Raw genomic sequence first — 22,445 nt, 5'->3', positions numbered from 1 at the left:
GGTCTCTCGGGGGGTGGAACACCACTGTAGTGCTTTCACAATGTATTTATGTATTTATAAAACGACACCCTGTTATCACAGTGTTACCCTTCTGTCTCGAGAGATTATACCCTTTTAATGTTATATTCAGTATTAAACTTATATGTTATCAAGGTATGCTATATAGTGTGACTGTCATTTTAACACTGTAAAGTATGCTCTGCTTTAAACCATTCTCATTAGTCGTGGACACGAGGAAGCTGAGGGGGGAAATAGTGTCTATATGGGCAGAAATTAAATGGAAGTGTTTCGCATGGAAGGTTAATGAATACATTTGTATTGCATTTGCAGTGATACTTCCCTCTAAGGGGACAAGTGGACCCACACCATGGCAGGACACACTCGGCCTAACGGAAGCACTGGACCGCTCACCGAAGGAGTCAAGCTTTCAGGCCTGTACTGTTCTCAGCGTTAACACAAAGGTGGGAGAGCACCAGGGAGTAGAGATAAGTACAAGAAAACCCCACACTGTAGTGCAATGTGTCAAAATGTGTCAGCCTGACGTTTTGTTTTCGAAAGAAAGAAAGAAAGAAAAGATTGTACAAAAGGAATATTATATTTGTAGTTGTATTTCAGGGCTAAGGTAAAAGGGAATCCATTTTTACACTCAGAGTGAAATTAATACTCAGATGTTTACAGTGTAGTTTCACACTTCACTGGCTCTGAGTCATGTATTCTACACACACAGGGATCTCCTCACTTCTTCTACCATTCACAATGCTTTAGACAAGATGGAGCCAAGCTGCAGTGTGTATACTGAAAATGTGCAATTGTCCACCCACACACCATCCATAACTACAATATATTTTTAACATTATAGTCTCCACCAGGCACGCCTTATCCTAATGTTTTCATCCCTGTCTGTGAGCTCTGTGAGTGTCTAAAGCTAATCTTGCAAACTACCAATTAGTGCCAAATGTCTTGTGCAAGTCACTCCCTGAATATCTTTCAAATCAACCTCATAACCTCTTCATGTAACTATTGAATCGTAGGTCGTAGACTCAATCATTTTTGGTTGCTCCACATTCTATCTGGACAAATGTGATGAGAACATATCCTGGTGGAGATGTGCGCTTGTTTCTTGATTTACTCATGAAGTCTCCTATACTCTCCACTCCGTCTACATTAAATCAATCCAGTGCAGCCAGTGGGTTGTTTTGTTCCTTTCCATCAAGCAGGCAGTCTTGCAGGAATGCCTCTTGTTATCAAGGCTCAAGTGGACCTTTAACCTCGATAGCATCAATTTACCTTTGCCAGTGCAAACTGCAAAGAGATGGACCGGCCTCTCTCAGGCTCCACTGAAACACTTCACCACAGGAACTAGCTGTAATCTCTGAGGACGTCACCTGCCCACGGGTCAGTGAAAGCTGTGTGATACAATTGTATTGTGTGTATTGTGTGTGTGTGTGTGTGTGTGTGTGTGTGTGTGTGTGTGTGTGTGTGTGTGTGTGTGTGTTTAAAGTTTAGTTTAGGAAGTGGGATGTACATTCGATCACAGTCTGAAAGAAGCATTCCTTACAAAGAGAACCAACGTCTCAAGGATGCTATTATTAGGCCCCATTTACACTGGCAGACAAATCTAGCCTGAATCAGATCTGTGCCACATCAAGATTGAAATCCAATTGGTTTAAATGAGTCTAACATGACTCATTAAACAAATCAGATTGCAGGAATTGCCAATTAAAGCCAAGAGCTAAGGCATTGGCTAAAGTTTGTTCAGTGTCTGTGATATTGGCAGTATTGGCATGTGGAGGAGACGATGCTTCCTCCATCAGTGGACTGTATCCTGAAACACTTGTTAAGTTTCCCAAGCTTGTGCATCTTGTGTGTGCAAGTCTCCAGAGAGATCACAGGATTTCAGCTGTTACTGTAGAATAGATGGCACGGTGTACAAAGAAGGGATTCTCAAGTAGATTATTAATAACATAGAAAGAGAGAGAAAGTGAGAAAGTAACACTTCAGCATAACAACTTAGGCGTTTATCAAATTCAAGTGCAAAATCAGCATCACATCAGCAAGAAAAAAGGAAACAAAGAAAACAAAAAACCCCACAGAGAATGCAGGATAAAAATAGATCTAATGTTTTTTCAGGTCAACATTAATTAAGTAATAAAGTTATGGTTAAGCGCTAACAATTTACTTCTTACTTAAAGTCATGTGCACTCAAAAAATCACACTGTGAACTGAACGGTGCAACTATACATTTATTATAGTTACTGTACTCTACTGTGCTCTGTACTGTATTGTAGTGTACAGAACAGAACATCCAGGGTGCCGGCCCGGTTCCGGCACCCTGGTATGTCCGGACATACAGACGGACGGATATAGTTCCGTAATGGAGCGGAGGCACCGCTCAAAAACAGATGCTCACAGATAAGCCTAGATGTGTGCACAATGGGATACGCTTATAAAGTAATATGATATAACTGAAAACACATTATGATTCATGTACGGTGGACATTCTGAATTTCTAATTGGACCATCGATATGGTTGACTGCTGACTTGCTCTCTTTGTAATCTTTTGATTTTCTCCACCAGGCCGAAATCTGTTTGTCTATCTGTCTGTGAACAGCTAATCTCCGGCACTGTTGGCCTGCCCGCAGGTAAAACAGTGCACACACACACTCCCTGGCTGCCAAAGCAGAACCTCTGGCCTGACTTTTTGCTTCCAAAGTTTGCAGAATTGGTTCGTTTTGGAACAAAAGGCCTCAAATTATGAATTGTCTTCCTCACTAAAACACAGCAAACAATAAAGTGACATTCAATCATATTATTCACCAGTTGAATTTCAGTAGAGCAATACACAAATGTGCATGTACACCATATGCTGTTTACACACAACACAATAACATGCAAATACACCCCCGCAGTTTCAGGGAACACTCAATGTAAAGCTGAGGATGATGAAGTATGATTGTGTGCTGGGTGCTGTGCCATTATTATCCACCATCTGTGTTGGCTGCACTTTGCTACACAGCATAGTTTTATGTTTAATGTTGGCAATATTTACAGAAAAAAAGTATAGAGAAAAAGCAATTTCAGAGCACCCATGGCAGCTGTCTTAGCCTATTTTATGGGCAGAGAGAACAGAGAGAATGCATTGCAGACAGGAGAGGAGAGTAAAATGTTCTTAACATTCACACTACACAGTCACCGTAAAACATTGTAAGATGCCAGCATTTAATCCGCATGGATACGCTATCTTGTAAGTATTGAAAGGCGGGTGTTGCTCAGGGTCCTATAGAGGAATTGTTACAGCATGTGTCAACTTTTTTAGTTTTATTTGTCTCTCCGCATTTTAGGCATGTGTCTCGGCCGGGGTAATGAATGAGAAGCTTCAGCAGGAGAATGTTTAGCACATGCTAAGGAACTGGTTCTGTTTGTTGGAGTGCTCAGCCAATCTGGAAAGTGTGTCAGAAAAGTAACTGCATGTGTCAGCCACGCTCAAGACTCAGTGCTACTTGAGCAACCACTTATGTCAACATCTCGCCCACTATTCTGCTATAATATTGCTCACTTGTCTCACTCTGTGCTTCTGTTCAAGGCTGGTGTGTAACTACACTGCTGTTACCCTCTGTCACGCAACTGAAGGTGGCACAAACATGGAGCAAAGAATCAATTTGAAATTCCTGGTTAAATTGGGTTAGGATTAGGGTTAGAGCGATCATGTGATCCCTGCTCCAAAATCTTGTTGGGCGCCTCGGTGCTGTCGTCTATCCTGTGCTGTTTCACAAGTGTGCATTCTCCTCCCTCTTGAGGGTCTAGGTTGTACAGATACAAGTAGCCATCAGCGGCCGCTACTAGCAACCGTGGGATCTTCTGGATCACAGCTAGGGCACATCTGTTCTTGTGTCCAGAGAAGGGCAGTCGTACGGTGGCGAAGGCTCGTTCCTGGGTCCACATCTCTGTGACCTGGGCTGGCAGGTAGGTGGTCGACGCCATCAGCAATTTCCCCAAGTACCCTCCCCATGTGGTGGGCTCCTCCGCTGGGACATGCTTCTCCTTCTGCGTCGCCAGTTTGAAAATGTGGACCGTCTCTGTGTTGCTGGAGGCAGACAGGTAGAGGCCCTCCATACTGAACGCCAGCGAACAGATACTCACACATCTCTTGACTCCTCGACGAAACCCGAAGAGTTTCTGTCCCTCTGGGATGGAGAAGACACGAATCACTGTACCCTTCTCCGAAGCTGTAGCCAATTTGGTTCCACTAGCATCAAAGGCCAATGCAGCTAAAGGACTGTCATGGGCTGGGATCATGTTAGCCGCCCGCAGGTTGACAGTGTCAAACACTTGGACCTTTCCTATCGTGGCACTGCCAGGGTAGGCAAGGTAACAGTTATCATTGCTGATGGAGAGGGCACACACACCTGTGTGGTTGGGTGCGGTCTCTCTGACGGTGTGCAGGACGTTCATGTCCCAGGTGTTGTGGATGTACAGTGACTCCTCCAGACAAACTATAAGCCTCTGTCTGTTAAGTTTGACAGCCAGTATGGTGTTGGAGTAGGAGAAGTTACAGATCTCTGTTCCCTTCTTGAAATGACAAACTTTGAGCTTCCTGGGCGCCTTCAGACTGACGATAGCCACTAGACTGCTGGAGAATAGACGCTCCACAATACACACATCCTCTGTGTTACATTCGTACATCTGCTCCAATTTGTCCACAGATGAGAGGGAGAAAAACTTGTATCCTGATTTGGTACCAACAGCTAAGAATGTGTTGTCCTGGTTGAAGTTGGCAAAGAGGAGCTGGCTTTTGCCAGCATCCCCACTTTGACTGGCCAGGTTCATGAGCTCGACACCATTTAAGCTCTGCTGAGAAATATAGCAGCAGTTAAGGCAGAGGTTTGTGACTGTGATCAAAGGCTTCCGTCGCTTCTTCTTTAGTCTTGTTCCAGTGATTGTTGTTTTTCAGCAGGGCTGCTGCTCCACCAGTGAATTCTAATGCGTGATTTATACTTAGTTGTATACCGAAAAATAGCAGATCTTCAAGCTCACAACATCATGTCATGTTGTGACGCGCTGTGACCGGGTAGACTGCCTATATTTGGTGGGTGATGTGGTGCACAAGGCAGTCTTAAAGCCACCAGCCCAGGTATTGAATGTTCATAGCAAACGACCTCTCTGTGGAACGGACTCGCCATGTCAAAACATGGATGAAACTCTGGTGCCAAACACTGCTGTGGATGATTCATGGCAGAGGAGACACCAGAGCTTATCTGGGCAAAACACAGAGCATAAAAAAGTGACCTTCAACAGTTCACAGAATGGCAGCATAATGGCAGAATACTACATAATCGATCACAGTGTAGTAGTACACAGACGTCTGTAATAGGTTTTGTCGGTAAAGTATGTCGTCTGTACCCTCAAAAGTTCACCAATAACGGCTCATGCCACTAGGTGCATGACATCATGGGACTATCAACAACCTCCAGAACAAATACAACTGGCACATCTGCTGGACCAACCGTGGATCAAGGCAGGATACAAAATAAAAGTCTGCACACTAAGGCCTCGTTTTTTTATGGCCACCACAATGCTTTTCCAATGGGAGTCACATGGTTTGACGAGGGGCAGAACACCACCAGCAATCAGCAATCAAACACAAATGATTGGTGTTTGGTACGTGGAATGAGGCCTAAGACTTTTCAAAAGCTCCCAATCAAGGCTTCATTGATTAACATAATCTCGCAAACATTTAACTCAAGTCACTTGGTGCTGTGGTTGTGCTGATTGCTGAAACCCTACCCAAATTTGGAGTCATGCTTTAGAATAAATATGTCATACAACTGACATTATTAGATGAGATGACAGATCTCGCTGTGATTTAGCTTGTTGCTATTTGCTCACAGCCTTCCGGCATTCTCTTTTCTGGATTTGTACAGATTTTTCCATGTGGTCCTTTTTGTTTACAAGAGATAGTTTTTACCTTAACAAGTGCAGTGACACCCATAACAATAGAATTATTTAATTGAAATGATAGATTGTCATTTAAAGAGGTTGAAGTTGGGGTTGGTGATAGTGAGATGGCAGAATTAAAGATAATTCATTGTTCTGGTGGACATGAAAAAGGTTACATAATTTGTCTTCTGAAGCCTGAAGATCATGCATAATACTGTACAGATGGCGCACATTTGTTTGTGTGTTTGTTTTCATTGGGATTCTATGTACACGTACACACGCATGCAACTTCCTAATAATGCGTGTAATTAAAAACCTTATTTCAGAGCTATAGACCAGTGGCTCTCAACCTGTGGGTCAGGACCCCCAGGGTGGGGTGTTAAAGATTGTAGGGTTGATCATGATGGTATGATATGGTAACTGTCATTCACGAGTAAATACCTAGAGGAAGATCTCTCACCCGGCCTTCCAGAGTTCCAGTGCCATCGCCACACAGAAGAATCTTAAACATTATCTATCTTTTGCATCATACTGTAGGGCAGAGAGAACTTAATTGTCATCTCTACAATCCCTCTGTCTAGCTCTCTCACCCTTTGTTCCACATTTAAAAAAACACTCAAAATAAGAGAAGACAGCAGAGAGACAATTAATGGGTTTTTCCTGAATAAACCCTCAGAGGCGACACATTTGACTTGGCTTTTATTTTCCACCCGTCTTTGTTTTGATGTTTGTCAACCTCAAATGGATCATTTAACATGAGTTAAGGATAGGTACTGTGACAAATGTGGCAATGTGACTACAGTGCCATTTAGAGCCATCAGAGCTATTAGAGCCATTATACACAGTGTTGCAGGGAGATAATTTGACTTTTATCGCTTTTGAGTGTGGGCGCACGTGTGTGTTGCAATACTGGGAATACCATCACCAACCTCTCTCTCTCTCTCTCTCTCTCTCTCTCCTATGTCTCATTTCACTCTCTCTCTGTCTCCTTTATGTCTCATTTCAATTCAATTCAAAGGAGATTTATAGGCATGAGAAAACATATTATGTTTAGGCTACATTGCTCAAGCAAGCGTCAAAATAAAATATGAACAATATGGTATGATAATGATATGGTATGGTATGGTATGATATAGTTGAACAGAATGGTGTGATGTCATGACATCATATCAACAACCTCCAGAACAAATACAACTGACACATCTGCTGGACGGCAGGTGCAGGACCAACCGTGGATCAAGACAGGATACAAAATAAAAGTCTGCACACTTTTCAAAAGCTCCCAATCAAGGCTTCATTGATTAACATTATCTCGCAGCTTGACCGCTGAGTGCTGCCAGTAGGCCACATGCCTCCTCTAATTTATTTGAACATATTTCAAAGGAGCTTTATAGGCATGAGAAAACCTTATGTTTAGGCTACATTGCTCAAGCAAGCGTCAAAATAAAAGAAGAACAATTTAAGAAAAAAAGGGGGAAGTATGTATAGTTGGAGAATTGTCACTCACTGGACCCATGGCAGTTTGCATTCCGCCAAAACAGATCCATCGACTTTTCAAACCGTCCTCTCTCACCTGGATGACAGGCAGCTGGATGACAACATTTGTTTGTTTGTGGACTACAGCTCATCATTCAACATTATAGTTCCAGCAAGTCTCGACTGTCGACACAAAGCCCAGAAACCTTGATTGATCGTAGTGGATGTAAATATTCTGTGACTACTTGAAAGGTAAGGACAAACGGAAAATCGCTGGCACTGGGTGAATTAAATAATGATTTACTCTGGCAGTGAAAGAGTTTTAACGGAGAGATGAAAAGTGAAAGGAGGCAGAGATAACTCACAGCCCACTCCAACTCCACGTGAGGAAGGAGTCCAGTGGGGATCTGACCGCATGCCCTAGTGGAGGCAGAGAATCCATCCTCTGACTCCACTTCAAAGGGATGGTGGCTTCATTACAGCTCCACCAGGAGACATGAGGAAAAACACTACAAAGAGATGGAGGGTGTTTGTCATCATCATGCACACCCATCACGCACATGTGCATAAACGCACACACGCACACAAAGAAAGGCTTACGTACCCTTATCCCATTCTGGGCGGGAACCCCTTTTGGTGTTCTAACCCTTCTGGACTTATTGTCTCCATCAGGCCGAAGGCATGGGAGACTATGTTTTGCACTCCGTCCGTCCGTGTGTGTGTGTGTGTGTGTGTGTGTGTGTGTGTGTGTGTCCATCCGTGTGTCCATCTGTGGACGGCCATCGCTGGCACTGTTGGCTTGACTCTGAGCCAAACTCTGCATGTACTCCCTGGATGCCAGAGCTGAACCTCTGCCCCAATTGTTTTACATGGGCCTGTTATAGTGCCACCAGGAGGCCCATTTTTGCACATTTATTGACAGTACACATACAGATTTTGTCCAAACATCATGCAAAAATGGTACACAGTCTCTCTGTAGCTGAACAAAATGGGCCTTTAGATTTTTCATAATCCATCCTGATTGGCTAAGATTGGCTTCCAAAGTTTGCAGGAGTGCTCTGTTTTGAATCAATACCTAGCAAAAAAATCTCCTGTTATATTTATCAATAATGAACATCAGTACTAAGAGACATATTTACGAGTCTGTGAGTGATGGTGTAGTCGGGTCGGCTTCTCAGTACAGCGAATCCATGTTCAAATCCCTGTGAGTTTGTTTCAATTTCAAAACAGCTTGACTACTTACAAATAAATATTCAACCATACAGCCTATTTCAAATTAAGACAAGGCAGGAAAGGGCAAGAAACAGACATATAACCACATTCACCACAGGCCTGTATTTCCATATTGATACTTTGACATTGGAGTACTTTTTTCCACCACTGCACATCACAGGTTTACAGGTGTAAAGAGTGGTGCCTCTCCTTTTTTGTACAGTTCCTGGTGGGAGGCACCTCCCACGCCTCGGCTGGCGGCACCTCCCACGCCTCGGCTGACGGCACCTCCCACGCCTCGGCTGACGGCACCTCCCACGCCTCGGCTGACGGCACCTCCCACGCCTCGGCTGACGGCACCTCCCACGCCTCGGCTGACGGCACCTCCTGCTGTAGGTATAGGTTGTTCTGTTCGTGGGTGGTGCAGTTTCCATACAATGGAGCTGTAGTAGCCTACATTCTGAGGATGCATTCTACACATCGCTATTAGCATTGGGGTATCCTTCCCGGTGTACAGTATATTAACTATATTTGCTAAGCACACTTTTTCTCTAGTTTCTCTAGAAAAGTCTGCAGCCACTGCCAGCATTTTTAGTAATCTTTCAAGACCCACATACTATTTTGTTCTATAACTAACTCTACTAACTTTGGGGCGGGCCTGTCTAGAGCTTGAATGGACAGGTATCAGTCAAAAGGAGACACAAGAGGAAGACAAGAGGAAGGAAGGAATGTCCAAACAGGTCAGCTCCATATATGGAGATCTAAGTGTTTGAGGTCAGATGCTGGCCGGCTCCATACTGTATATGCAGATCTAGGTGATGATCCAGTCTTCTCCATGTATCCAGGGTTTGATGAGGTCAGTGTTGTGATCTTCTTATATGGAGACAGCCATATATGGTGGCGTGACGTGTCACACGGCGTGATGTCACGAGGCGTGGCCATATCTGTCATGACGCGTGATGTCACAAGGTGTGATGTCACGAGGCGTGACCAACCAACGGACAGTAGATGCAGGTTTTCATAGTAGACCTATGGTCGCAATAAAGATTAAACGTATGTGGTACCAGAGCCATTTAAGCTCCCCGCTGCCAGAGAACAGAAACAAACCCTGGATTGCAATATTGAATGAAAGCTTTAGTCACACATGATGAACCTGGTGTCTGTTGTTATTCCTTAAAGAATTTTGAACAAGACAGCTTTTAAAAATCAATGAATATTTTCCTCAAATACTAGATCCTTCATGGGTGGGAGGCCGGGTAGGGAGGGTAATCTTAGTCGTTTAGCAGTGGTGGATAAAGTACTTAAATGTTTTACTTAAGTAAAAGTATCAATACAATTTGTACTTAAAGTACAGTACCAAAAGCAAAAGTACCCATTTTACTGCGCACTATACCACCGTGTATCCGTCTAACAAATATTTTCAATAATCTTCCACATTATCCATGCAATTAAGTTCCAGCCATATGTTAAGTTTCGCCTAGACTGGTTTTGATGGAGGCCAATAAAAGTATAAACAGCTGCTAAAAAATATCTCCATCTGGTAATACCTGCTATGACTAAACTTTGAAAGTCACCTTGAGTGTGACCCCACCCTGTCACTGTCTGTTTGCTCATTTGCATGCCTTTCAGTATAGCGCACTGTTTAGGTAGGGTATGGACCATAGACTGTAAAAAAAAATAGTTATGGACAAACTATAAGCAAGCAGCAAACAGATCACACACCGCTATCATCATATTTCTGCAATATGGGTCCTGTCACTTTAAATAGGGACAGCTCAGCTGAACACTAATCGGGCCAATTTGGGCCAAACCAACTCCTGTCTACGGATGGGGAGGATTACTTGTCGCCGAGGGACATTGGAATTCTAAAAGGACTTTAGAAAACTAAAGACTTTGCGAAATAAAAGAGCTACAAGCTCAAATGAACTGAAATATATATATATCTGTGTTTTGTGACCGTTTTGAGCGACTATAACATGTCATATCATTTGGTCCTGTGTTGTGGGAGGAGCCAGGGGGTATATAGCTGAGAAATGGCCCAGTCAGTCAGTCTGCTGTCTGGAGCTGGTCAAGGAAGGAAGTGATGTCTTGCTTAAAGTAAAAAATCAAATGTGTTTCTCTTGTACAATCAAGATACAATGGCTATATTTCAATTTACAGTTAGGCATTTCGGAGATGCTCTTATCCAGAGTGACTTGGAAATGGTATGAATCCTACTCAACAATGATCATGTAAATATATAATTCAATTTACTAAAACAATGTAGGACTATAACATATACCTGCTGTAGGTTGTAACTTGTATTACATCTGTGCCCATTAATTTGACTGTATTTCAGGGATTCATGTATGCATGTATGTTCTGTGTGGTATGTGGGCTAATCTCTCACTTTTTCTGCAACGCACAAACATGCAGACACATGGAATCTCAAGTAATTAACCTTTTAATGCTTAAGAACAAGTTGCTTAATAACATCACAGATTACAGGTAGAATTGATATTTGAGACCTTTTACACTGTCTGGACCTCGATGATCCCCCAGACTTGGAAAGAATAGGTTTTCAGCACAGGGACGGTGAGGGACCCATGTGCTTTTATGATCATTTTCAGCAGATTGATGAATTGGGCTCCAGGGACATTAAAAGTATTAATTGTACTTTAAATCGACTTGGCCGTTAAATTGAAATCAAGCATGAGTTGTTGAATTCGGGTACTTTTTTCCCCCATGCCTGTGTGGGTCAATGATACATTGATTGTTGCACTCTTGCATTCACACTTTATTATTCATTGAACATTGTATTCTGCTGGGATTCCAAATCGGAGCATCCTCAATTGGGTCCCTGCACGCACGCACGCACGCAGCTTACAGTTTAATAATTAATCAAATAACTATTTATTACAAAGACGTCCTCCTCAACTGTGGTGTAGTTTGATCTCGGACAACTGCCTTGGTGAATATGTCTGGTAATAATAATAATGTTTAAAATTAAAATGTGTGACTTTTCAGAATATCGAGACACCAGAGTAACTGGTGTTAGTCTAACTTTTGTTTTAAACTAGAGAAACCTTGTGTTTATCACCACCACCATGACCTTTTGAAGGTTACTTGGGCGGCTGTGGCTCAGGAGGTAGAGCAAGTCGTCCAATGATCCGTGGGTCGGTGGTTCAAATCCTGGCTCCTCCTGTTCACAGGTGTCTTTGGGCAAGACACTGACACTGGTGTGTGAATGTGGGAAGTGAGGACGCTGGCGTTGACTGTTCGCCGCTGCACATCCCAAGAATGAATTGTAAGCGCTTTGAGTAAGCATGTAGTGCCTAGAAAAGTGCTATGAAAATGCAATCCATTATTATTACTTCAAATGTTGAAAACAAATAAATTTATAAATTCCTTTACTCACTCGCAAAATAATAATACTGATTATAATTATTTGTATTTGTATAGTGCCTTATATAGATCGTATATGCTGATCTAGGTGCTTCACAGAATCACAGTACAGAGAAATATATATTTTCTTCTTTTCAAAGTTGTCACCTTTCTTCTTTAATCTGCCATAATAATAAAGAAAATTCTGATCTATAAGCTCACAACACAAATCTTAAAAAAGGGTCCCCTGAAGTGGTTTGGGAACCACTGTGCTAGATTGTCTAAGCATCCCAATTTGGGAGCAAAGCACTGCACTGTCTTCCCTTCCCATATCCGCCCAACAGACCCTGTCCCATTGGGGGTCCAGCATAATATCTGATCTGTACCCTCATCCCCCCACCGGCTCCGCTTCATTCTTCACCTTTTAGCAATGCCTTTAATCCATCCAGTTGAGGAAAATATCCCACATACTGTATACCTTATGTCCCTATGGGTGGGTGGGTGGATGCCTGCCTGTCTGGATAGAGGTAAAAGAAGAATGAAAAAAAAAGTGCTCCTTGGAGCACAGGTCTCCACCAGGTCAGGTTATTGTGGCCTCCTGGTGTCGCTAATAGGCCAATGTGTGAAAAGGGTGCCCTTTCTTCTTACGCCTTTTGATGGAAATTGAATGTTCACATTCATGATTTGAGGCATTTTGGTCCAAAAGATTGTTGTGCAAAAATCCACCTGCGGTGGTGGCCAATGTGAAAAGGGTTGCATGAAAAATCCCCCTTACAGCTTGAATGCCGACAATTTACGCCTGTCTTTCAGGCTAGACTGGTGGAACCGACCACTGTGAGACCACTTCTCATGAAAATCCACTTTAAAATGGTGTAATCGCTTGTTGTAGTGTTGAAAAATGTTCCAAAGTGCCGACCACAACAACAGACCGGATGGGACAGCCGCTCGCTGCTAGGCAGGTTTCCCATTGTAAATGGGGACTCAATTTCCCTTAAAGTGCACGCTGCGTTCATGATTTCAGGCTTTTTGTTCAAAATGAATCCTGCAAACTTTGGAAGACAATGTTAGCCAATTAGGATGGAATATGAAATATCGGACAGATCCGTCTTGATCACATGACTGTAGATGTGTACCAATTTGCAGGATTTTTGGCCAAAATCCGGAGGGAGTAATATAAGAAAGTTAAGTTTGTAAGTTTTACAAAGGTCGGCCTAGCTGGTGGCACTATAAAAGGCAGATGTGAATAATGCAAACGTTTTTCCATGGCCTCTAGGGAGTGTGGACACAGATTGGTGCTGTTATGGGTAATAATGTGAAAGTCTGCCTCTTGGTGGCGCTATAACAGGCCATTCTGGAAAATCTAGGCCAGAGGTTAGGCATCCGGGGAGTGTGTGTGTGCAAATTTGGCATCGACCGGGCCAACGGTGCCGGAGATTAGCTGATGGACGGACACACGGACGGAAGTGCAAAAGATATACTCTTCCCCCATGAATTCGGCTTGGTGGAGACAAACTGAGGAAAGAATAACACCCAGCTCATTCAACTGATTTGTTTTATTTCATCTTATTAATTTTCATCACAAAGCCCATGGTGGCTCCTTAAAAATGCTCTGCCCTGCTAAACAATAACAATCACTTGAAAAATAATCATCTATCTTTTTTCACCCCCCCCCCCCCCCCACACACACACACACACCTTTGTTTTCCAGGCAGAGATGATTGCATTGACTGTGAGGATGCCCAAGACTCTGGTTCTAGTCTGATAAAAGACTCCATCACTGGAGGGGGAGAGGAAAAGAGCGATGCAGATAATCTGCTTGTCCATCATCCATTGTCCAATGTCCACGCACAGAGCCCAAGAGAGAGAAGCGGAGATTGGATATTGACCCGCGGTTGGCTTTCCCCAAGTCAAGGTATTTTGAAGACTTTGTCAGTTGTCACGGCATGAAATTGGCCCCCCAATACTGTACTGAATCTTCACTTATTCACCTCTGTGTTAGGATTAGTCTGTTCAGCATATATTTCCACATTTGAAACGTGGGGAACATCAGCTGACATCCTGGTAGCAGTTATTTCCTGTGGTCAGGGGGGCTAACGCGGGCAGGATGCTTATTGAGACGTTAGCCTGCCCCAGCCTGTGTGATTTCTGGTCAAGAGTGGCGGATTGAAAGATGCCGGCGAACATCCTGTATACTATTGCTTCACCCATCTGTCCGCCCACATCCGCCCCTTCCTCCTCCCCTCCCTGATAGAACACAGCAGAGAACACTAACGTCATCAAATATGAAGCAACGCCTCTCTGCACTGTTATTGGTTAGAGAAATACAAGGTTCACTCCCACTCCTATGCCACTTTTTCTGTCTTGTTTGCCCAGGCCTTTTTATTTAATTTTTTTGTTTTCTTTTTAACAAAACGCCTGCGGTCCCAGAAGCTATTCAGACGTTTTCCTCCAGTGTAATACGTTTCTCTGGATTTCCAAGCACCTGATTATGTGGTCCTCATGCTAGGGAGTCAACAAACCTTCTTTCTAATCCTCCGTTCATAGCTCGTTTCACTAGCATCGACTAGTTGTGGTCTGCGATATAATTCAACGCCCTTTCAACCCAAGCACATGGCGAATCATCGACATTCCAACATAATCTATTCCTCAACATTCCTCATTCCTGGACCTCTAGGGAATCACTTACTTTGTCAAAATGTCTTTTTCATTTGCGTTCTCGTGAACCCTTTTCGCCCGTACAGACCGACTATGTATGTACCTTCTTTCTCTCCGTTTTACCTGCGTTCTACCCGCCTGGGGTGTCACAGCTCCTATAATCATAGACAGTCTGCGCACAGCGCCACCTGTCCGTGGCGAAAGTCCCTGCAGGGACACAGGCGTCTGTACTTGGGCGAGTGTCCTGCACAGCTGAAGAGGAGGGGATCCCGCTGCAGAGAGCACTCCCTCCGTACCATAGAGAAGGCGGGCAGAATGTGATTGACCTCTGAGTCGACCACGTCACACTGGACCTCCAGCCTGAGGGAGGAACATGGAGACAGAGAGAGTATGTGTATTATGTTGTTGAATTACAGTAAAGAGTCTCTTATTCCTGTAAGTTGTCCCATATGACCCCAGTTGGTGCTACTAAATGTAGCCATGAGGTGGTCTGACCTTGACACCAAAACCCGAGAGTGACTTGAGAACAGGTAGGACAGAATGTCATCACCTCATTGTAGTTGACAATTTACAGAACGAGGTAAAATATGTTTTAGTGGAGGGATTAGGGATTTTCTTAAAAGAACGAGGCAAGTATGAATTTATAGATGGAGGGAGGGTGTGTGTGCGTGTGTGTGCGTGCGTGCGTGTGTGAGAGAGATAGAGAGAGAGGTGCCTTGTAAAGTACCACTGATAATGGGAACCACTAGTAGCCTTGCCTTAGGACGATAGACTCAGACTCTGAGACTGCAAGGAGTGAATGGGGCACAGGGGATGTGCGTTCTATGTATTTTTCTATCTTTCAACTCGCTCGGCTTAAATTCTACAAATGTATGGGCTGTGTTATGACATTGCTCTATGGGAGAGTGTGACGAATACATTACAAGTTCAAGCAGGCATTTGATAGGTTGCCTAAGGCAATGGACTTACCGGCGGAGGGCCTCCTTGTTGTTAATGAAGCGGAAGTGGGCAGGCTCACAGACCAGACGAGCCAACTGGCATGCCTCCACGCAGGACTGGCCCTCCCGGGACACAAGCAGCCTGAGGGAGCTGAGAGGAGGCCAGGCAGGAGGAGCTGTCACATTGTGTGCCCAGCCGAGGGCTGTGGAATTGGGCAGTGGAACAAATGACGGCCCCGGAATCTTGTTGCCGCCACCAGGCCCTGATTTAGAGAAGTTGGCCTCATGGAACTGAGGCTCTAGGGTGCAGAAGTCCTGGAACGGAGGGATGTGGTGTAATTACCTGATTATGGTGCAATGTACGATTAATGAGGATGTTTGTCATTCATTCAATGTGTCAATCAAGAAAGCAGTGTGATTGGTCAAACAAATTCCAGAGCTAAATACAAAAAATACCTATTTTTTCACTCTTGCATGCTTTTAGTTGATTTTTACATAGTAATTATTATTATTTATCTTATTATTATTATTATTTGAATTGAGTTTTGGTAACCAGAGGGATAATCACAATTTCTTGACTAATACATAGAAACGGCTGAGGATGTCTCAGAATGTCCATTGAATGAAAGTCACACACGAAACACACAAATGCACCAAAAAACCCTCCAGACCAGACGACAAAACATATCACGGTAACATCACACTGCTTGTTAACAGAGATGAATCCCACCACAGGCAGGGCAGACATGACGCAGTTAAGTGAGACGTGGCGGTCTGACACATGAAACAGCTAAGAGCAGACATCAGCGTGGTTCTGACAACATAGTCTGGGGTTTAGAGCCTGAGCCATAACTGCAGCTCAAGAAGGCGAAGGACGGAGGACATGAGAGCCTGTCAGTTTGCACTTTGTTTGACAAGTACCGGTACTTTGAGATTTAAAGTACCGGTACTTGCCCTTCCTCTGTACCTCTGTCTGTCTGTGTGTGTGTGTGTGTGTGTGTGTGTGTGTGTGTGTGTGTGAGACAGTCAATTAGCAAATGTCAAATGTCAGTGTGCAATACATTTGCACACTGACATAAGGACAGGAGCATACCTGATGCTGTATGTAGGCGTGCACACGCTCTAACATCCCCTCACAGGTATACTCGTATGGTAAGTATGGCTCAACCTGCAAAGAATCGCATGCACGCACGCACGAGCACACACACACACATACACACACATACACACACACACACACACACACACACACACACACACACACACACACACACACACACACACACACACACACACACACACACACACACACGTACACATACACACGTAATCAGAATCATAATTTCCACATTCCATACATGTTAAAGCATTTTTCCTGTCACTTGATTGTTCACACTAATTGCAATAAAATGTCTATAGTTCTCATTAATTTCAGCAGATGGATTTCTATTGTCAGGCTTAATTACAATATGTAACTGCTCAGAAACTCATTAGGACTATTTGCATGGCATAGATCATCCATTGCTGTAATTCAGCCTTCTATTGGCATAATTACAGTGAATCTGCACTGTTTCTAACTAATACAAATAATACACACAATTCTCATCTATTGACTGACTAGAATAAAAAAGCAAAAAACAAAACAAAACAATGACTCAAATTCAATAATCCAATACTGGAAGTAAAATTATTATCTTGAGCTGGAAATGAAATTAAAAAAGGATTAATTTTCATTTTCATTAGTCGTTAGTCTGTGCATAATGAAAATAAATTGATTTGCGATTTTGCGTAAAGTACTTTATCATTGTGATATTTCAAACAAACAGTTCTTTGTATGACTAATGACTTATGGAGGGGATCATTTCAAATGAGCCTAAATCGGCAGAAATGAGAACAAACGGGAAGACAATTTCCCTCGACCAGAATCATTCAATACCAAACACAAACTGCCTTCACAGCTTCAGACGCACCTTTCTAAATGACACGCCACTCAATAGCTCCGATCGACAATGTTAAATCAAAGCCCAGATCAATATGGTCAGCCAGCTAGCTGAAGAAGAACTCATGGAGAGGCAAAAGAAAGCTGGGATTGATGCGAATTGGAAACGTTATACAAACAGACAAATCTGATGAAAATCAAATGACTATAGCCCAGCGGCTTAGTGCGATATATTGATAGAATCGCGCACTTTACGATAAAATAATTACATTTGGCAGATTTGTATTGCTTGCCCTAAGGAACATTTTTGGCTATAGGGCCATCGCAGATTTGTCCATTTTTCAAAATGGACACACGCTGTTATTTGAGCAATAACTGGTTCTAGACAGCCTATGATCTTGATTCTGGTGACTAATCATACACATTTTCCAGGACGAGGAATACAACAGTGGTTCTATTTAGATGCGTCCAGTGGTAACCATTGCAGCGACTGTTCAAACCACATGTGCACCAGCATTGTCGCAAATGGGCAAGCTGAGAACTGGTACAAAGTCAGATTGGTGGGCTGTTAGATGGACCACTTCTTTCACAAGAAAATACACCCAACACCCACAGTACAGTACTTGATGGGCTGCTCTCGTAAACATGCTATGGCCTGGTGCTGCTAAGACATTATTTGATTACGCACAGCAAGTGTTCTCACAAATACATCCTGTCTCAGCTGGAGCATGTCTGCAGAGTGGTTGTCATGTGGGACGAATATTATTTCCCTGAAAGACTGAAAGCTGAAACACGCAGCCGAAAGGGAAGGGAGTTTGTCGATGTGTAGAGCCACCCAGTGTTGAGCCACCCAGTGCCATTCCAGGATACTGACCGGAGATCCTACATATTGATGACAACAAGGCTGAGCCTGTTCTCTTTCCTGGCAACCAGTGTGACATCCCTTATAATCAGAACCCACCATGCTGAAGCCTGCTTTACACAGCCCCATGGTGTATCAGGGCTTGCTTGCTCCGTGCACACACGAGGAAGCTGAATAACAGCCAATAAAACACATTGAAGCATCAAACCATTATAAGGCAACATGCCGCTTTCAAATTCATGAAGGGCATTGTACTGTACCAACAATGGCTACATTATCTAGGACAGAGTTGAGTGCAAGGACAAACAGAAATGATAGCTACGCAGCCTTATATTCCAATGCTGTTTTCTGCAGAAACGTTGCATAAATAATATATACAGTATAGCCTAATTTAAAGGTGTCAACAACAAAGTGTCAATTTGGGGGTTTAAGCCGTGTTACCAAAAGTTGTTTTGTGTCTTGCAAACACTGCCCTTTACTGATTTCAAAATAACAATATACTTCATGTTTCAAGTTGGAAAGAACTGCAAAAAAACTACATTACTAAAAATTAAGAAAATCGCCAAAGTTAAATCAAGCTTCCAGTTATGCCAATTTCAAAACAAGCTAATACTGTACGTGTCCTGCTCCAATAATGCAGCAACACTGACTATACGCACTGCAATATCAACCACTGTAACTATTCTCTTTCATTAATTACAAACAACCAAATAAACAAACCTTTTTTTGTGAACATTTGGGAAGGTTTTCGGCTATATTGATATTCCCTAAACAGTCCCAGGTTAAAATGGTTAATCAGGTGGGGGACAATAACGGTTTGAAGGTATAGAAGATATAGAAGGCGGCGGGAAAAGGAAGGATAGAGAGAGAACATAGTATACAGGGTGAATGAACTGAAAGAGAGAGACTGACTGGCGGAAAGAGCGATTCTGGACGGGCCAGCTAGTGACTAAGAAGGGCCAGAAAGGAGACAAAGGGAGACAGAAAGGGTAGAAAGCCTCCCCCTGGTCAGCCGGGGCGCCTGATGGAGGGGAAAGGAACTGGTTGGAATAACGTGTTCCTTCCACGCGCTACGTCCAACCAGGGAAACTCCCCCCTGTCAGGTGTAAAGGAGCAACTTGGACACTCAAGCATGAAGGAAGCATGAGTTAAGTCCGTTGTTCTCCCCAGGTTGGCGGAGGATGTGTAGAGCCCAGGATCACAGTAGATGATTGACACAGGGGTGAAAAATGGGTTACAAAATCGTGGGATAAAAATATATAAAAAAAAAAAAGAAAGGGTAGAAAGTGAAACATGGGCAGTCAAAAATGAGAGGAGAGAAAGATGGAGAGATTTATTGGAACAAGAGGATGCGTCAGCCTGCCAGAGATTGCTTTGTCTTGCTTCACTGAGCACGGACTGCTCCCACAGGTCACGGGCCGAAGGCTAGCCAGCCACACAGGTGTGTGTGTGTGTGTGTGTGTGTGTGTGTGTGTGTGTGTGTGTGTGTGCAAGCTGTAGTTAATGGATGTGATCCACTTTGTGTTTTAGTTTTGGTTTGTGTGAGTATAAGTGCCTGTCCTGCATGTTTAAATAGGTTTGAGAGGAGAACTAATGTTTGAGTGCCTGGCAGGGCTTGTGCTTAATGGGAGCACATCGGTCTCTATGTACAGTGTGTGTGTGTGTGTGTGTGTGTGTGTGTGTGTGTGTGTGTGTGTGTGTGTGTTCGCACATGCTTTGCTAGGAAGCCACATGCCAGTGTTTGAGTATGCATGTGCACTCACTGTATGTTTCTGCACTGGTATGCATGTGCATGTATAGATTTGTGCATCGTGCGTGCGTGAGAGAGATGTTGTATTGAGTGAAGGGTGAGGTTTACTGTCAGCTGTCCTCCAGTCAGTGGTCTGACGACAGATATGAGTGCAAAGCCAGCCATCGCTGCTGAACCGTATCATGTCTGACAGGACAGGACATCAGAGTGAAAGAGAGATACTGTACATGTGCACGCACGCACGCACGCACGCACGCACATTATCGTGCCCAGACGGCCATTTCCTATGCTAACTGCCATGCTCCTCCAATTCATGAAGTGGGATGCATTATTCATCACACATACTGTAGATAAGAGCAGATTTGGATATTAAGAACATTTGGTGCATCTAGAGTTGACATATTTCACGCTCTTCTTTTTTTTTCTTGCCAAACGTAATATAAATTCTAAGAAGTTAAGAAGAATGTTGCTGCATGAGGTCCACTGTCATCGCTGACCTTCTGCCCACATAACCAATCAAAAATGTCAATGCACTGCAGTGGAGTAAAAGTATACAATATTTGCCTCTGAGTAGAAGTAAAAGTATTGGAAATTGGAAATACTCCAGTAAAGTAAACGTACCTAAAAATGTTACAGTACTGTAAATGTACTTAGCTACATAACACTGCATAGGAGAGAGAGTACCTTGGTCCTCATGATTTCTCTGATGGCCGAGTCAAACTCTAGAGAGTTGTTGTAGTCCACAGTCATCACGTGAGGCCTGCCGATGTACTGCTCTGCGTACGGATGCTGGGAAGACACCTAGAGAATGCACCAGGGAGCGTTGGGGCACCAGGGAGCGTTGGGGTGAGACCGTGAGTGTGTTAAAAAATGCAACAAATGCTGCCCAGGTGGAGAAGAATCGGCTTTCTCTCGTCTGCATTTGTGATACATTTCCAACCGCCACCCACACTTTAAGTTGCATACTGTACAATGTACATGTACTGCTAAATAAGAGATCTTCTTTACTGATTACATTTACATTTTTGAGTGTGTGTGGAAAAAGCCATTTCATTACCATACTGAATGATGGATGCACAGTGTTAAATTAACTATGCGAGTGTACAAATTAATCAAATGGAAATGTAATCAAATGGATAGTGTGAATACATTAGGGTGGGTGTGTATCAATGTTAATTTTGACAGCAGATTTTGTTACGTTTAGTCATATTTTAGTCATCTGAAATGTTTTACCTTTAGTCTAGTTTTAGTTGACTAAATATCTTAAGATTTTAGTCGTATTTTGGCGGGTCTTGATCTTGTCGTAATGCCTAATTTTACATTTGTTTGCATGGTGAAAATAGCCGATCTACAAGCTCAAAACGTATCGCAGTGTTGTGAGCTTGTAGATCTGCTATTTTCAGAGTGCAACACCCAAGCGCAACCTAACATAAAATGATCTCTTCTCCACTAGTCCCGAAATTGTAATTAGGTCTATATTTAGTCATAGTTTTTATTTAGATTTAGTCAGTCGACAAACATTTTTCGTCATAGTTTTAGTGGATGAAATCAACAATTGTGCAGATGTATTGAGAACGAATACATCTGCAACAACTCAAAACTGCAATAGCCAAAATGACTTCATCAGTAAGTTATCGCCTGCACAGGGTTGCCGGACTAATATAATTGTACCTCTCTTGAAGTGGGCTTGCCTCTGAAGAACTCATGGTTGAGTGAGCTGTGGGGTGGGCGGAACTTGGGCTGCAGAAAGATGCAGCCATTGGCTATTGCTTCCAGAGGGGCGGGGCCTTCATATGGGAAGCCAAAACCAATGAAGAGCTGATAGACAGAAATGGAGGAAACCAGGTTAACCACTTAAACCAAAAATAGCAGATTTACAAGCCAGGTATCTCAGTGTATTACTATTACGTCCCCCCTGTAACTAGAAGTAGAACTTGTTACAAATTCCAAAACAGTAATAATATTGTTGAGTCAAAACTCAGAAATGGACCACAAATATGGTCAAAATGACATCCCAGACCTCAGAAACTACATCTCCCAGAATGCAGCAGCAAAATGGCTGCTCATTACCTGATTAGGAGCACCTTAAAAGGAATGGAGCTTCAGTCATTTAAACAACAGAGACTACTCTTGGGTTCTACCTCCAAAGACACCAATGGTCGGTGATTGTTTTATTCACACTTATGTATGCAGAACTGTTTGATGTGGTTCATATCTGGCTAATTGTATTTAGTAGGTTCACACATTAACACTGCAGTCTGTGTTCTTCCTGCGTTCCTTCTGCATAGGCACTCCTGGTTGTTGTTATGCTC

At 43.2% G+C, this 22,445-nt stretch overlaps 2 protein-coding genes across 2 annotated transcripts in view; both read right to left on the bottom strand.

Moving 5' to 3' along the window:
* Window positions 1-3,673: 3,673 nt before the first annotated feature.
* On the bottom strand, window positions 3,674-4,828 carry LOC308312402 (WD repeat domain phosphoinositide-interacting protein 2-like; the record flags this gene model as incomplete). Its single annotated transcript, XM_080759007.1, has 1 exon — window positions 3,674-4,828. One exon carries the CDS (start codon window positions 4,826-4,828, stop codon window positions 3,674-3,676), a length of 1,155 nt encoding a protein of 384 aa, XP_080615133.1.
* A 9,585-nt stretch (window positions 4,829-14,413) lies between these two features.
* The window catches only part of LOC308312601 (alpha-1,6-mannosylglycoprotein 6-beta-N-acetylglucosaminyltransferase B-like), a gene marked incomplete at its 5' end in the record, with an annotated part of 137,918 nt that continues 129,886 nt past the window's right edge, over window positions 14,414-22,445 (bottom strand). Inside the window, 5 exon segments of the mRNA XM_080759265.1 lie at window positions 14,414-15,004; window positions 15,614-15,897; window positions 16,676-16,750; window positions 20,818-20,934; window positions 21,805-21,951. Coding sequence (XP_080615391.1) covers window positions 14,806-15,004; window positions 15,614-15,897; window positions 16,676-16,750; window positions 20,818-20,934; window positions 21,805-21,951 — 822 coding nt within the window. The 3' untranslated portion in view covers window positions 14,414-14,805.

Source organism: Protomyctophum bolini (assembly GCF_963924005.1).
Source record: "Protomyctophum bolini genome assembly, chromosome: 3".
Lineage (NCBI taxonomy): Eukaryota > Metazoa > Chordata > Actinopteri > Myctophiformes > Myctophidae > Protomyctophum > Protomyctophum bolini.
This window is presented reverse-complemented; position numbering and strand designations above follow the sequence as displayed.